Here is a 14,218-nt window from a genome sequence, read left to right as displayed (position 1 = left end):
AGTCTCCATAGGAGGCTTCCAAGTCCAGCATGGGCTCCCTGTCTTCCCCCAAGATCCAGCCATCATGAACTCATTTGTGTCCTTTCCTTGCAGGCTCCACGCAGGGCCATGAGTATAGGCTTCCCTGAGCCCCACCAGGGGGTGAGGATGGCCACCCAGCCCATTACCTGGGCTCCTCCTCCAACCACTGCCTCCTCCTAGCACCTGGGACGGTGGGGCCATGCCAGGAGAGCGGCCCCCAACTCTGCCCAGAGACTTGCAGCCCTGCCAAGTTGCCAGCGGCCTGGGGTGCCACTCTCAGCACCCGCTCAAGGACCACAGCTCTGCCAGCAGGACCACCCAGGACATGAGAGATGAAGGCAACAAGGCCCAGGCCCAGTGTTCCCCTGAAGCCCGGCTGAGTCTGGCCAAAGAGGTGAAGCCAGAGGACGGGCTACTGAGAACGCAGGCCCCAGCAGGACAGAGCTCTGTACAAGCTTACTCATGGCTGGCCAGCAGGATGGAGAGCAGTCGCCCACAGCTCCACAACCTAAGCACTTCAAGGATCAGATGCATCCTGGATGAGCCACCTAAGGACCTACAGCATGAAGGCCCCCAGGTGTCGGAGACCAAGGCTCCTCGGGTCCAAAAGACCAGAGCCCGCCGCAGGCCCAGCATCCCAAGGGCTGAGGCCCTGCCCTCCCCAGAAGAGAATGGCCCCCAAAGGTGCTTTCAGGAGGCCCCTTCCAGCTTTACCTCCACCAACTGTACCTCACCAAGTGCCACCCCTGGGCCCTTGCCCCAGAGGGCCCCCCAGAGCAGTGGCACCAGCCCCCATAGGCCTGCTTCTGGCCCTAACGTCCAGGCCATTGGGACCAACCCCTGGCCTCCTGCTGCTGAAAACAGCTTCCCAGGTGCTAATTTTGGGGTCCCCTCTGCAGAGCCCAAGCCCTTCCCTGAAGGCAACAGGCCTAGCAGCCCCCAGGGGGTCTCTGTCCCCTACCCCTTCCCCGTAGAAATGGCCCAACATGAACGAGCAGCTGAGACAGTGTTGTACACCTTCCACCAGCCCCTGGTAGCATGGACTGAGGAGGCCCTGGGTACGAACCCTGCCTACCCATCCCTGCCCTGCAACCCAGGCCAGTCAGGGGGAGTCAACACTCCCAGTGATCTTGGAGGTGCCCTCTCCCCACCTAGTGCTGCTCACTTGGTCCCTAGCCCCTTCCATGACAGTTTGCACAAGAGCCTGACCAAAGGCCTTCCTGAAGGGCCCTCTCCAATTCATGATGGACTGGGGAGTCCCAGGGGTCCCCCAAATCCTCCACCTCAGAGGCATTTTCCAGGGCAGGGGTATGGAGCTAATGGGGTGGGTACCAGCCCAGTGCCTCTGGACACAGAGCTGCCTGCCCCTGGGCCACCACCCACCCATCTGCCCCAGCTGTGGGATTCCTCAGCAGCTTCTTACCCCACATCCACCCTCAACCCTGCAGTTGCTGCCAGAACTGCCTTCTTTGAAGGCCAGCGGCTCTGCCTTCCCCAAAGTCCTCCCCTGCCCTGGTCCCCAGTGCTTACGACCCCTGGGCCAAATTCTCACCAAATGGGGGTGCTGAGCCGACTGACATTCCCCAGGGGGTCTTCTGAGTGGCAAGGGGACAGCCAGGGAGCCCTGGGTGCTTTGAATACAATCCATAGGCCTGGGGAGACGCTGTCAGCTCTCAGGAGCAGCCCAGGACAGCCAAGCAGTTCCCCAAGGCTGCTAGCCTATGGTGGGCTAAAGGACCCTGGGACCCAGCCCCTGTTCTTTGGGGGAACCCAATCCCAGGTGTCACCTCAAGGGGCCCTCAGCCTGCCCCCACCCAGGGTGATGGGAGCCTCTCCCAGCGAGTCCCCTCTTCCCTCACCTGCAACCAACACGGCCAGCAGTAGTACCTGTTCATCCCTGTCGCCACCATCCAGTAGCCCAGCCAACCCCAGCTCTGAGGATAGCCAGCAACCTGGACCCCTCAGGTCCTCAGCCTTCTTCCTGCCCCCCACCCATTCCCAGGAGACCAGCAGCCCCTTCCCTTCCCCAGAGCCCACACATACCATCCCCACATGCTACCAATCAGAGCCGGCCAAAGCCTTCCCTCTCCCCACAGAGGGTCCAGGAGCTGAGGATGCCTTCAAGAGCCTGGAGGGAGCCCCATTTCCCCACAAGAGCCCCTCACTGGGCAGAGACAGGTTGCAGGGATTTCCTCCAGAGCCACCACCGTACCCTGCCCAGCACTTCTCCCTGAGCAGCGCCAGCCTGGACCAGCTAGATGTACTGCTGACCTGCAGACAGTGTGATCGCAACTACAGCAGCCTAGCAGCCTTCCTGGAACACAGACCATTCTGCAGCCTGCTGCTAGCCAAGACCAAGGATGGCGCCCTGCGGCCCCCAGGGCTCTCCACACCCACCACCACCTCAAAGGCACCCACCGATGCACACTCAGGCTTGCTTGAACACAACCAGGCTGCCCCCTTCCTGCCACCCAGAGATGATCAGGGGGACAGCAAAGAGGACTCCCTGAGAACAAGCTTCCTGCCCACCGGCCTGGCTGTCACCCCCTTCCCACTCCCCACCTCGGACCTTGACATGGAGGATGATGCCAAGCTGGACAGGCTTATCACCGAGGCACTCAATGGCATGGAGTACCAGTCAGACAACCCTGAGATAGACAGCAGCTTCATTGACGTCTTTGCTGATGAGGAGCCTTCAGGCTCCAGGGGGCCCAGTGCTGGGCATTCCCTCAACACACAGGTGGGAACAACTCCCAAGAATGCTACCCAGCCCCAGCTCCCATCCAGAGTTGTCATACCAGAACCCCAAGCTCCCTGCACCGGAGACAGGGGCTGCCCAGCTCGAAACAGGCCCAAAACCCGCTCCCTGGGCTTGGCATCTGCAGAAGCAGATGCAACCACCCTGGTCAGGCAGCAGAGGAGAGGGAAGCAATTCAAGTTGTTTCGGAAAGAGCCAGGTGTGACCAAGGGCACTAACAACTCTGCCAGAGCCATCTGCCTAAGGCCAAGGAAGAAGGGCCACAGTGCTGAGCGGCCCCGGCCCCAGGACCGTCGAAGTCAGGCTCGCAGAAGTCAGGCTCGCAAGGTCTATGCTCCTGCAGACCACAGCATCCCTAGAGCCACCTCTAAAGAGACCAGGAGCTCCAAGCACTTGCAACTGCCTTCTGGGAAGGACCCCAGGAAAAGGAGGGGGCGAGGAGGCTCCTGGAGCAAGGAGCTCATCCACAAGATAGTACAGCAGAAAAACAGGTACCACAGGCGGCAGACGCCACGTGGCCAGGTCTCCCATGTCTCTCTGTTGCCTGCAAGACCACCTAGCACCCAGAAGGGCAGGCTTAAGGGGCAAGGCTGTGCCTCTGAATCTGAGGAAGAGGGTGATGCGCAGCAGCAGGACACAGGGGGTCCCGTCCAAGACGGCTCCCGCCACAGCCGCCGCCGGTGGCGCCAAGGCAAGAAGAGAAAGAAAGAAGATTTGGCCCAGGAACCAAGAAAGGTCGTGAGGCAGGAGGCTGGTGAAAATGGGGGCTCCCTGACTCCAGAGAGAACACCCAGCCTCTTGCAGAGCTTGGATGCTAGAGAAGTCCCTGTGGAAAGAGGCCCTGAGCAGACCGATCACCCCACAGTAGCCCCAAAGCATCCTCCACAGGTCCTCACCACCACCGAGACCCAAGAGGAAAATCATGCCATTCTGGGCTTCCCCCAGGAGGTCAAAAAGCCCAGTGTTGCTGCCGAGTTACACCGTGACACCACAGAACTCAAGGAGAGATCCAGTTCTCTAGCTAGCTGTGGTGGGGGGAGCCCCAGACCCACCGCTTCAGTGCCACCACAGGCTGGCAGCCCCAGGCCATCGGGAAGCCACCCTGAAACACTATCAGGAAAGAGCATGCCAGCGCCAGATGCAGGCTCTCTGCTGGATACTTCTGGGTACATGCAATGCCCCAGTTTGCATACTAGAGAAGACTCCTCTGCTTCCCAGCCTGGAGGGTGCCTGGCACCCACTGATAAGGTGGCAGATGCTTTCTACACTGAATCTAGAATCCCAGTCTTCAAGAACTCTGGTTCTGGTTGTGACCCTGACCACTGTGACGAACACTCTATAGGGTGTCCAGCTGCCAAAGGAGGACCCCTGCCTAACAGTGACACCCCCTGTGAATTGTTCCTTGGATCCAAGGAGCTAGCTAACTGCTTCCCTGAAGATTTGTGCTCCAAGCCTTTAACTATGGACACACTGCCTGCCCCCAGCTGCTACCTTGGCCAGGATAGTATGGAGACTCTTGAGTCAACACCACCAAAGAATCCACCCTACCCAGTTGAAACAGACCCAGGCAAGGTGCATTCACCACTGACCTTGGAGTCCACATCCCTGTTTGCAGGGCTGCCTGAGGATGGATTTGACCCACCGCTCTATGACAGCTTGTCTGCAAACAGGGTCACCCACGTACCACTGGTGTGTACTGACCCTCTCCCTAAGAAACCTCTGACAGACCCCCTGTACCCCTCATTCTTGCTGCTGGAGGAAGTTTCTCCAGGGCTGCCTGGCCCCTTTCCTGGCCTCTCCAAGGGAAAAGCACTGAGCAAGAAGTGTCCCTTTGAACAGACGGTACCTCCCAGCCCTCCTCCTGTGCCTGAAAAGGGAAGTGACTGTAGTGTTACCCCTATGAGCAATCTGTGCGAGGATGAACTAGAGATCAAAAGATTGGTAACTGAATTAGAAAGCCAGCTACAGGGGCAAGGGAGTACACAGGGGGGCTTGGGAGGGCCTGAGGAAGCTGTACATGAAGGCAGGATGGACCCAAGCCCAAGGCAGGCCTCCCTGCTGCCCACACCTCAGGCCGCCTCACCCCACAGAGACATCCTCTCAGCAGCCAACCTTACAGGCCTTGAGGGATCAAGTTCACAGCAGGAAGGGGCCCTCGGGAACGCCCCAAAACAGTGGTCCTACATAGCCTCTTGCCACACAGGCAAAGCAGCACCTCCCCCAGGTACCCAAGAAGACCCTGGTTCTGGGGCTCCTCTCAGTCCTGCAGGTTTCAGCCTCAGTTTTCAGACAGTGCCAGAGGCCCGCATCCCCAACGCAGGCACTCAGGTCCCCCTAAGTGACCATCTGCCCGACTCCGACAGGCAGCAGGCACTCCTGCTACGTGCCAAGAGCTTAGCCAAGTACAGTCCAAACCGTGAGCTTTTGTTTTCTAAAAACAGTGAAGCTTCTGGAACACAGGAGAATGTCCCACTGCTGCTTCCCAGTGAACATACAAGAGGGCATTCTCTGGACCCCTGTGAGGCCCAAGAGCCCTGCCCAAGTCCCTCCGCACCAGAAGGATTCAACAGCCCCAGTGCCTATCTGGCCCTAGAGCCCAACTTGATGCTTAAGGGTGATGAGGGTGTCACCTCCCCTCCAAGTGTTAGTCCCAGCCACGACTCTAAGGGACACCTTGAGGACCAAGCAGGAAGTCCCATAGGAACTATGCTAACCAACCCCATTGCAAAGGATCCTGGCTTTAAGGGTGAGTCTGTACTTGCAGGGGCCTTTCCACTATCCACCCTCCAGAGTGACAAAGCTTTGTCCCATTCCACGCCAGATCCTTCTTGGGTGGCCAGTGCCCCCATTGGACAGAGGCTCCAGGAACCAGCCTGCTGCTCCTTTCCTCTGCTCCAGGTCCTGGATGCTAGAGCCAAGAGTGAAGACAATCCCCAGGGCCTTCGGCCTGGGGACCCCTTGGAGGCCAGTGTGAAAGGGGGCTTGTCAGGGGCTATAAAGATGTCAGCTCTAACTACAGACATCCGAAAGCAGCTGAGGTCCAAGGCAGATGGACATCTGGGCTCACCAGGTCAATCTGAGAAGACCAAGGGCCAAGGTCGCGCTAACAGACTTCGGCCAAATAACCGGAGGAGCCTGGGGAACCCAGACGCGCTCACCAAGGTCAGGGCCCATTTGGAAGTTAGGCCGGCCAGGAGCAGAGGGGCACGTCAGAGGAACAGAGCAGCCCGAGGATTTAGGAGGCAAGCACTGCCCTCCACAAGCCCCACCCACCCTGATGGCACAGCCTCAGTTTCCATCCTGACTGCATTCCCTCTCCAGATGGGGCCAGCACAGAGAAGCCCAGAGAGGGCAGCCAGCCCACAGCTGCTCTTTAGCCAGGAGAGTTCAGCTCCTTCCAACAGGGACCTGGCCACTTGTGCCCTCTCAGCCATCTCCCCAGCCACACCTACTCCCCATGACCTTGAGCCCCTACCCCAGGAAGACCCTGGGGCCAAAGTCAAGCCTGTTGGGCCACCAGCACCTTCCTCCTACAGAGACCTACCCAGCCCCTACCATCAGCCAGCCTATCCTGTCTTGACACCTCTGGGACAGGCCAGTCATGGCCAAGCCACCAAAGATGTTGGGCCCCTAACTCCTACATCACTGATAACAAGCCACTGTGGCTCTGAAGAGGCTTTATCCCACCAGTCACTCTTGGGAACCAGCAGTTCCAAAGACCCTCCCTCGGGCGCTCTTGGCCCCATCAGTTTCTCAGACCCTGTAATACTTGACAGGGACAGCCCCAAAGGCATCACAGTAAGAACATTAGAAGATTCTGGAAAAGAGGAGCTGAGGACATCTCCTGCTCATGCCACTGCTCCTCCCCCAGGGGGTCCCAGCTCCCCCAAAATAACCATCAAAGCTGCCCCTCTGACCAGCATTCCCACCAAAGATGATCTAGATTCAGATGAGAGACCAGAGGTGCCAGACCCCCACTGCATGGGAATCCCACCTCTCAGCAGCCCAGAAAGGACATATTTTGAGGACCCTTTCTTAGAGCCCCAGAGCAACACACCCTGCCCTGGCCACAGGGAAAGCCACAGCATTATAGCTGTGCCCACAGACCTCGCCATCCTGGGGACTACAGATCCAGACTCTCAGATCTGCCAAGAAGATGAGGCAGCAGCCAGTATGGAGGAACAGGACAACCCAAGAACACCCAGGGCAAGACACTGTGATGTGACCAAGGTACCCAGAGCCAGTGCCTGTGGAGTGCCTACAGGACTCCACTTGACCCTGGCAGCCTCTCTGAGCTGCACAGCTACTGACTTCAAGTCCAAATCTCCTCAACACCGCATCGGTACCTCTCATCATTCTCCTCAGAAAGGCCCCTTCAGTCCCCAAGAGTCTAAACGGAGGCCTCGAGGCTTGAAAAAGAAGCCAGCATCTACAGAGAAGACCTCAGCTGGGCTACCCATGACCTGCGAACTCTGTTCAGCTTCTTTCCTCTCCAGAGCAGGCCTAAGCAGGCACAAAGCCCGGAAGCACCGGCCACAAAAGGAGGCTAGCTCCCAGCTGAGCCCCATGATCCCGCCAGCTTGCCAGCCTCCAGATTCTGTGACCCAAGCATGCAAGACCCCTAGGAAGAAAAGCTGCAAGATGCTTGGGAAAGGGAGGTCAAGTCACTCACCCCTGGGCCCTGGCCAGTCTTCTGGGCCACCTTCCCTCCAGGCTTCTACAACACCAGAAGACACCATGGGTCCTGAGATGTTGAAGGTGACTAGTGAGAAATCTGAGGGACCCAGGACAGCAGACAGTCCTCTCAACCAGCAACCACACACCCCAGGCCTGATTGAGCAAGGAAAGGGTACAAAGATTCCAGCCTCAAAGCCAAGAAGACGGGATGGGTGGCGAGCAGACCACCTCCTTCCCAACCAGGCAGAAATGAGAGGCCAGAGACGAGGTAGAGAGCCTGCTGATTCCCCCAGCCATTCAGAGAGAAAATCCAACAGGAAAGGGGGAAAGCTGAGAATGAGGAGGGTTCAGAAGCATGGTCCTGGAGATACTGCCCAGGGGACTTCAGACAGGGACTTCTCAGATCCATCAGCCGCATGTGGCGATCATCTCATCCCTCTGAGCTTCTCGCCTGAGGGAGAATCCCCCACAGTAGGGCCCAGAGCTCTGGAGGATGCTGCAGACATGGACACAGGGCCCCTGTGTCCAGAAGAGATGCCGGCACAGAAAGCCCCCCAAGAGTGGCGAATCTGTCAAGGGACGATAGAGGGGGAACATCCAGTGGAACAGAAGGCAGCCTGGGCACAGTGGTTCTGGGGACCAGGAGAGGCCAGGGCACTGGCTATTAGTGGAGAATCATCACAGGCTGTTGAGAGCCAGCCTGCAGAAGACAGCACACGAGCCGAAGGTAGGTCAGATGGAGGCACTGGGAAGGGGACCTCTGACTTGCCTGACAGCACACACAGTCTTGAAGTGGACAACGCCATCAGCAGCTGCCCCCGGGGTCCTGTCAGTGACCCAGAAACCCAGAGTGGAGTTCTGGAGTCCAAGGGCACCACTCCTGAAGCCCCCAGCCCAGGTCAAAGGGAGCCTCCAAACTTGTTTGATGATGAGATATCCTTCTCTCAGCTCTTCCCCATGGATGGCCGCCTTACTCAAAAGAAGAACCTACGTGTCTACGGGAAGCGCTGCAAAAGACCAAAGCGCTCACCACCGAAGGAGCCCAGCACTGAGGTGGCAGCCAATGCCTCACTCTTCTCCACACGCCTGCCCACAGATCTCAGTGACTCAGGCTCTCTCTGCCTGTCCCGTGAGGAAGAGGACCTGTGGGATGATGAAGCCATGAATATGCCTGAGTCCCTCCTCTTAGATGGACTCCTGAGCAGTAAGGCACCTGGCCTTGACCCCTGGACCCCCAGCTTCAGCCTGTGGGCCCTGGAACCCAACAGGGAGGCCAGCTATATGGAGGAGGCGCCTTCCTGCTTCAACGAGAACCAGGATGAGTGGTCCGAGGCCATTCCCCAGCTGCACATGGTCCCAGCAGCCTGGCGAGACCTGGAGCTGTGTAGCCCTGCCTGTGAAACACCCTCTTCCCTTGGAGACGTGAGCCCGGAGCCCCCTAACCTGGAGCGAGAACATGATGGTAGGCTTCCCGAAAATGCCAGCCTGCCCCCGCTTTACGTTAAAGACTTTGAGGTGCTCGGCACCCAGCTAGAGTTACAAGATCTGTGCTTTCTAGGACCCTGTGATGGCCTTGCTGACCTCCCCAACCCAGGTATCTTAGACTTCCAGGCCACAGCAAATTCACAGGGGCCTCCAAACAAAAGAATGGAGGAAGCTGCCAGGGCCAGAGGAGCCAAAGGTAGAGACCGGCCAGTGAAGGGCAGGAGGGCCTCTCACAAGTGCAAGGTGTGTTTCCAGCGCTTCCACAGCCTGGGCGAGCTGGATCTACACAAGCTGGCACACAGCCCTTCACCACCCCCTACTTGCTACATGTGTGTGGAACGCAGGTTCAGCTCCCGGGAGCTTCTTCGGGAGCACCTGTGGGAGAAGCATGTGCAGGGCAAGGCGGGGCCGTGGGCCTGCGGCATGTGCCTGAAGGAGGTGGCCGATGTCTGGATGTACAACCAGCACCTGCGGGAGCATGCCGCCCGCTTCGCCCGAAGTGGACAGGCACGGCGAGCCCTGGGAGACCTGCCAGGGTGCTTGGAAGAGGAGAGCACTCTCACACACTTCCTGAACAGCATTGTGGAGCAAACATCTAAACCCCAGAGGACCAAGCACTCAATTGGCAAGGCCAGCAGGGAGGCATCGGAGCAGGAAGGAGAAGCAGGGAAGAAAACCCCAGGGAGAAGAGTGAAGCACAAGGTGCCCGCCTCAGTCACTCCCAACCAAGATGGTGCCTTGCCGTCCCTCAGTCCGGCAACCGAAGGAGGCAGCCCACCCGCTCTGACCGGCAGCTCTGTCATCTGCTCTGGCTCTGCCAAGACGCCCCCAACTCCATCCCCAGACCCTTGGTCCCACAGTGAGTCCCTGCTCCAAGCGGTCCCAGTGCATGAGGACTGCAAGGACCCCTCCCGGGACTGCCACCACTGCGGAAAGCAGTTCCCCAAGCCCTTCAAGCTGCAGCGCCACCTGGCGGTGCACAGCCCACAGCGCGTCTACCTGTGTCCCCAGTGCCCACAGGTCTACCCTGAGCACTGGGAGCTGAGGGTGCACCTGGGCCTGACCCACGGGGTGGAAGAGGAGAGGGAACTACCACACATGCCTCTCTATGCCTGTGAGCTCTGTGCCAATGTCATGCATGTCATCAGGAGGTCCTTTGTCTGCAGCTCCTGCAACTACACCTTTGCCAAGAAGGAGCAGTTTGACAGACACATGGACAAGCACCTGAGGAGCGGCCAGCAGCCCTTTGCACTCCGAAGTGTTAGGCGGCCAGGGGTTCCTGGGAGGAAGACCCAGGTCCCCCAGGATGTGCTACCCAGCAAGCAGCACAGGGTGGTGGCGCCCTCCAGCCCCTCTAAGGCCAGCACTGACAGAGTCCCATCCATAAGCAGCCCTACTCCAAGTGACAGCTGCCTCCCTGCACTACCCCTGGTCTGTTCAGAGACAGCTCCTAGCCCCATCCTGGACCAGCCCAGTTCTCAAGAGAGGCCTGTGGACCAGGCAGACCACTCACTCAAGGGGAACAACCCACCACTGAATGGCCAGGACCTTCCACCTCCGTCTCTGTCTCCTTTCTCGGCTGCCTCGGCTGAAGGTACAGGTGGCCGCAAGCTGGACAGAGCCCTGGAGAAACCAGAAAATGAGGCTTCCTCAGGCAGCCCTGAGCCACGTAAGTGGCAACCTCCCCCAAGAGAAAAGAGAGCCCTTCACCTGTTCTCAGGAAAACACAGGAGTCCAGGCACCCGAGGCAAGTGTGCCCCTGGCTGTTCCCCGGGAGACCCCTCCAAGCTCCAGAAGGAGAGGCTAATGATCACACACCACATAGTACCTGAGGGGAGAATAGAGGTTCCCTCCCAGAAGGGAAATGCCACCAAACCAGGAGCCTGCTTGAGTTCTTCCAAGCACAGATCAGCAGCGCCCCCCAGCAAAGCGCTGAAGCTGTCAGCACCACCAAGAAAACCTATAGGGATGGGGACCCCAGCATCTGGAGAGCTGGTCCAGAGTCCTGAGGATAGGGTAAAACCCAGCACTTCTAAAGCTAAACTGAGACCCAACTCTCAGGGCACTGAGGGTCTACAGTCTGGTACTCAGACCGGGGGTGGCAGCCAGCCCCAGCCAACCAGTGGGCAGCTCCAAAGTGAGATGGCCTCGACCCCCACTGAGCCCAGCTGTCCTAGCTGGGGGAGCTCCACCCCTGACCAGCCCCCACCTCAAACCCACACCAAGGGCAGTGCCAGGGGGCCCAGAGAAGCTGATCATCAGGGGGTCCAAGTGCATTCAAGTCCCAGGGAGAAAAGAGAAGACAATGAGAAAAAGAGAAAGGGCCAGGCCCTGGGACTAGCCAGGCATGGAAGCCTGGGAAGCATGGAGAGAGGCCCCTCAGCCCCTGACAAGTCATCCAGGGCTCCTCGAAAGCAAGCAACTCCCAGCCGAGTTCCCCCTGACAAGTCCAGACCTAGTAACCAGAGCGGCAGGACAAGGCCACAGCCGTCATCACAGAAGAGAGGGGACCTGGGCCACACTTCTGAAAAGGACCCATTCCCCCAGGCAAGACCCCTGTCCAGGCCCTACAAAAGGGTCAAAGCTGTCTACAGTGTTGAACACATGGAGCCCCGAGACCACCGGACTGCAGAGGCCCAGAGCGACCTCCTCAGCCAGCTGTTTGGGCAGAAACTGACCAGCTTCAAAATCCCTCTAAAGAAAGACAATTCCCAGTAACCCACAAGAGAGGATGCCTGGGAGCCCAGCTGATGGGCTCCTGTCTGGCCTTCGGAGTTAGAGGCAGCTCAATTTGAGACCACTCATCTGTTTCTCTGGCCCTGACTTCCCACAGATTCTCCACCAGATTAGAGAGCTGAGTGTGCTGCTGGGAACAGGGCTTTGTGCTGGAAGGCGAGGGTTGAGGGAAGGACCAGCCTCAACCCCCCTGAGATCGCGCACCTGCTTTCTTGGTACCAAGTACTTGAAGAAAGCGGCTCACGACCCGTCACTGCCACCATGTCCTGTTGGCCAGGTGTCTCGGGCTGTCAAACTCGTATATGAAGGTTTGCACAAGGTCCCCCATCTCCTAGCAGGAAAGCACATTGAGGCCATCAGCCAGCCAAACAGTGGCAGCTGCCTCGTCTTGCTGCTGTTGCTAAGATTCCAAAGTGACCTTAGAAGTCACATGGGAGAGGACCATGTTCTCTACTTGGGCCATTTCTGAGCCACCTGGTCCTTGAGAGGGTGACAGGACCATCCTCCCAACCACAAAGTCATGCTGGCCTCCAGATGCACTGCGGATGTTTCCAGCACCTTGCCCCCAGGGACTGGGTTCCTATAGGGAATGCAGAGAAAGCAGCACCTTGGCCAGTGCCCAATGGATCCCTCAGCCCTATGGCCCCTTCCAAGTGCCTTCCTCCCCTCTGGGGCTCTGTCTCTAGGTCCCAGAAAGCCTGATCCAAAGGTTCTGGTGCTATTCCCATGCTGTAATGTGAATACAGGCTCCCTAGTCTTATTTGAACCACGGGATAATTAGGGTGGGGAGACCTACAGCCCAGGTCTTGAGCCTCACAGGTCTCCCTAGTTGAGCTCCAGTCCCAGGGTCCCAGCAGTGAAGGGACCCTCAAGGCTGGGCTGTGGGTGTGGTTTGTGTACTGGCATGAGCCTGCCAACTACACACCTGCCAATATAGTGTTGTGTATCAAAATGGGCAGGAGGAGATGCTTCCCCTTTTCTCCTAGGGAGTCTTAGAGATTCCTGGCTTGTTTTGTTGTGTAGTTTTTAGCTTGGGTGCAATGTGAGTGTCAAAAGGTTTTATTTTGACATTTTAAACAAGACCAAACCAGGCCCAAACTGCCTCCATAGAAGGTGCTGGGGTCTTTCAGAATGCCTCTTTCCAATGGATAAAGACGTGGGCAGGGGGCCCCTGAGGTCGTACTGTTAAAGTCACAGCTAATTCGTCTTTTCAAATATATTCTCACTATTTTCGCAGAAACCTCTTGTCTCTGTGGTATCTGTCCTTGCTCCTGCTTCCCCCTGGAGCCCATATGTGGCTTGGAAAGCATTTGCTTTGGTGGTCATTTCCCAGGGCCACTGTACGCTATGGGCCAAACCAAAGTTGTGGGGACACATAAGGCAGGACCCAAGAGGGACTGAGGGGGGATAGGAATCCTCTAAGATGGATTTAGGGAAACAGAGAAGTGGATAAGGTGGCATAAACAGGTCCAGGGAGGGGCAGGGAAGGGATTTGACCATACAGGGCCCTCGCTAGTAGTGTTTGGGCCGGTGACGCTCAGCGGAGTGGCTTGCACGGTCTGAGTCTTAGAAAAGGTCTGAAGGGCTCCAGGATGGAGACCCAGGGAACCAACAAGGTCCACTGTTCTGCCCTGTCCTTCATCTCAACAGGGTTCAGGTGGCACCCTAGTTAGCAGCTGCCCCCTCACCTAGGACGAGGTTGAGTTACTGGTCAGATGTCACAGACTGGTGGAACTCTGCCCTCTCACACACCCTTAGGGCCTGACTTTGAGGGCAGATTCCTGGAAACATAGGCTTGACATGAGCAGGCCTAACCCTGTCCATGCATGCCATCCTGTGACCCCTAGACACACATAGGGCATAACCCCAGCCTGACCACCAGGTGGCAGCATCCATCCAACCAGGGAGCCTGACTTGCCACCTGAGCACAAAGGCAGCCCTCAGGAACCTAGTGGGCTTCAAAGCTCTTTGGACAGAGATAGGGATTTCCAAACACAGATGCATCTGGTAGGCAGGTACCCTGTCTGCACCAGCAGGCACACACTGCACACATGGCCCACACATGAGTGTTCACACGCGTGAAGGCACTCTCTGAAAGCACACCTGCTCGGCCTCCAGGACACATCCAGGTGCCCACTGCCTGCCCGGCAAGTACTGATACCTGTGATTTGGAATCCATCTGGCAGTCAGGGGCCTGGCTCTAGGGAAGCCCTGGGTAGGCTTCCCTGGAGACTACATTGAAATGAGAGCCAAGAAACAGCGAGTTACTCAGAAGGGGGACTGCAGAGACAACCAACCCTGGAATCATCAGGGTCACTATCACACAAACATTTCCCTTGTCCTTAGGCAGGGCCACTTTCACCCCTGAGGCTCTGAGGCCTCTTCTGGCTGTCATTTACCCTCAGGATCTGCCTCAATGGGAGGAGTATACAGACTATAGATTTCCACGGCATCCGTTATAAGTCGCCGAGTCTATCTCAGCCTGCCTAGGGAGGAGGGGAGCAGAGATGCCCATGCCCAGGATCAGATGGAGGACGGGTG

At 57.8% G+C, this 14,218-nt stretch overlaps 1 protein-coding gene across 1 annotated transcript; it reads left to right on the top strand.

Moving 5' to 3' along the window:
• Positions 1-220: 220 nt before the first annotated feature.
• On the top strand, positions 221-12,608 carry Znf469 (zinc finger protein 469). The gene has a single exon (XM_059262513.1). The coding sequence runs from the start codon at positions 221-223 to the stop codon at positions 11,657-11,659; it is 11,439 nt and encodes a 3,812-aa protein (XP_059118496.1). The 3' UTR covers positions 11,660-12,608.
• The last annotated feature ends 1,610 nt before the right edge of the window (positions 12,609-14,218 follow it).

The sequence above is a fragment of the Peromyscus eremicus genome, chromosome 5 (assembly GCF_949786415.1).
Source record: "Peromyscus eremicus chromosome 5, PerEre_H2_v1, whole genome shotgun sequence".
Classification (NCBI taxonomy): domain Eukaryota; kingdom Metazoa; phylum Chordata; class Mammalia; order Rodentia; family Cricetidae; genus Peromyscus; species Peromyscus eremicus.
This window is presented reverse-complemented; position numbering and strand designations above follow the sequence as displayed.

Bases quoted from the DNA above. Each gene is read 5' to 3' on its own strand.
- Znf469 (XM_059262513.1), top strand. From the start codon at position 221: ATGCCAGGAGAGCGGCCCCCAACTCTGCCCAGAGACTTGCAGCCCTGC.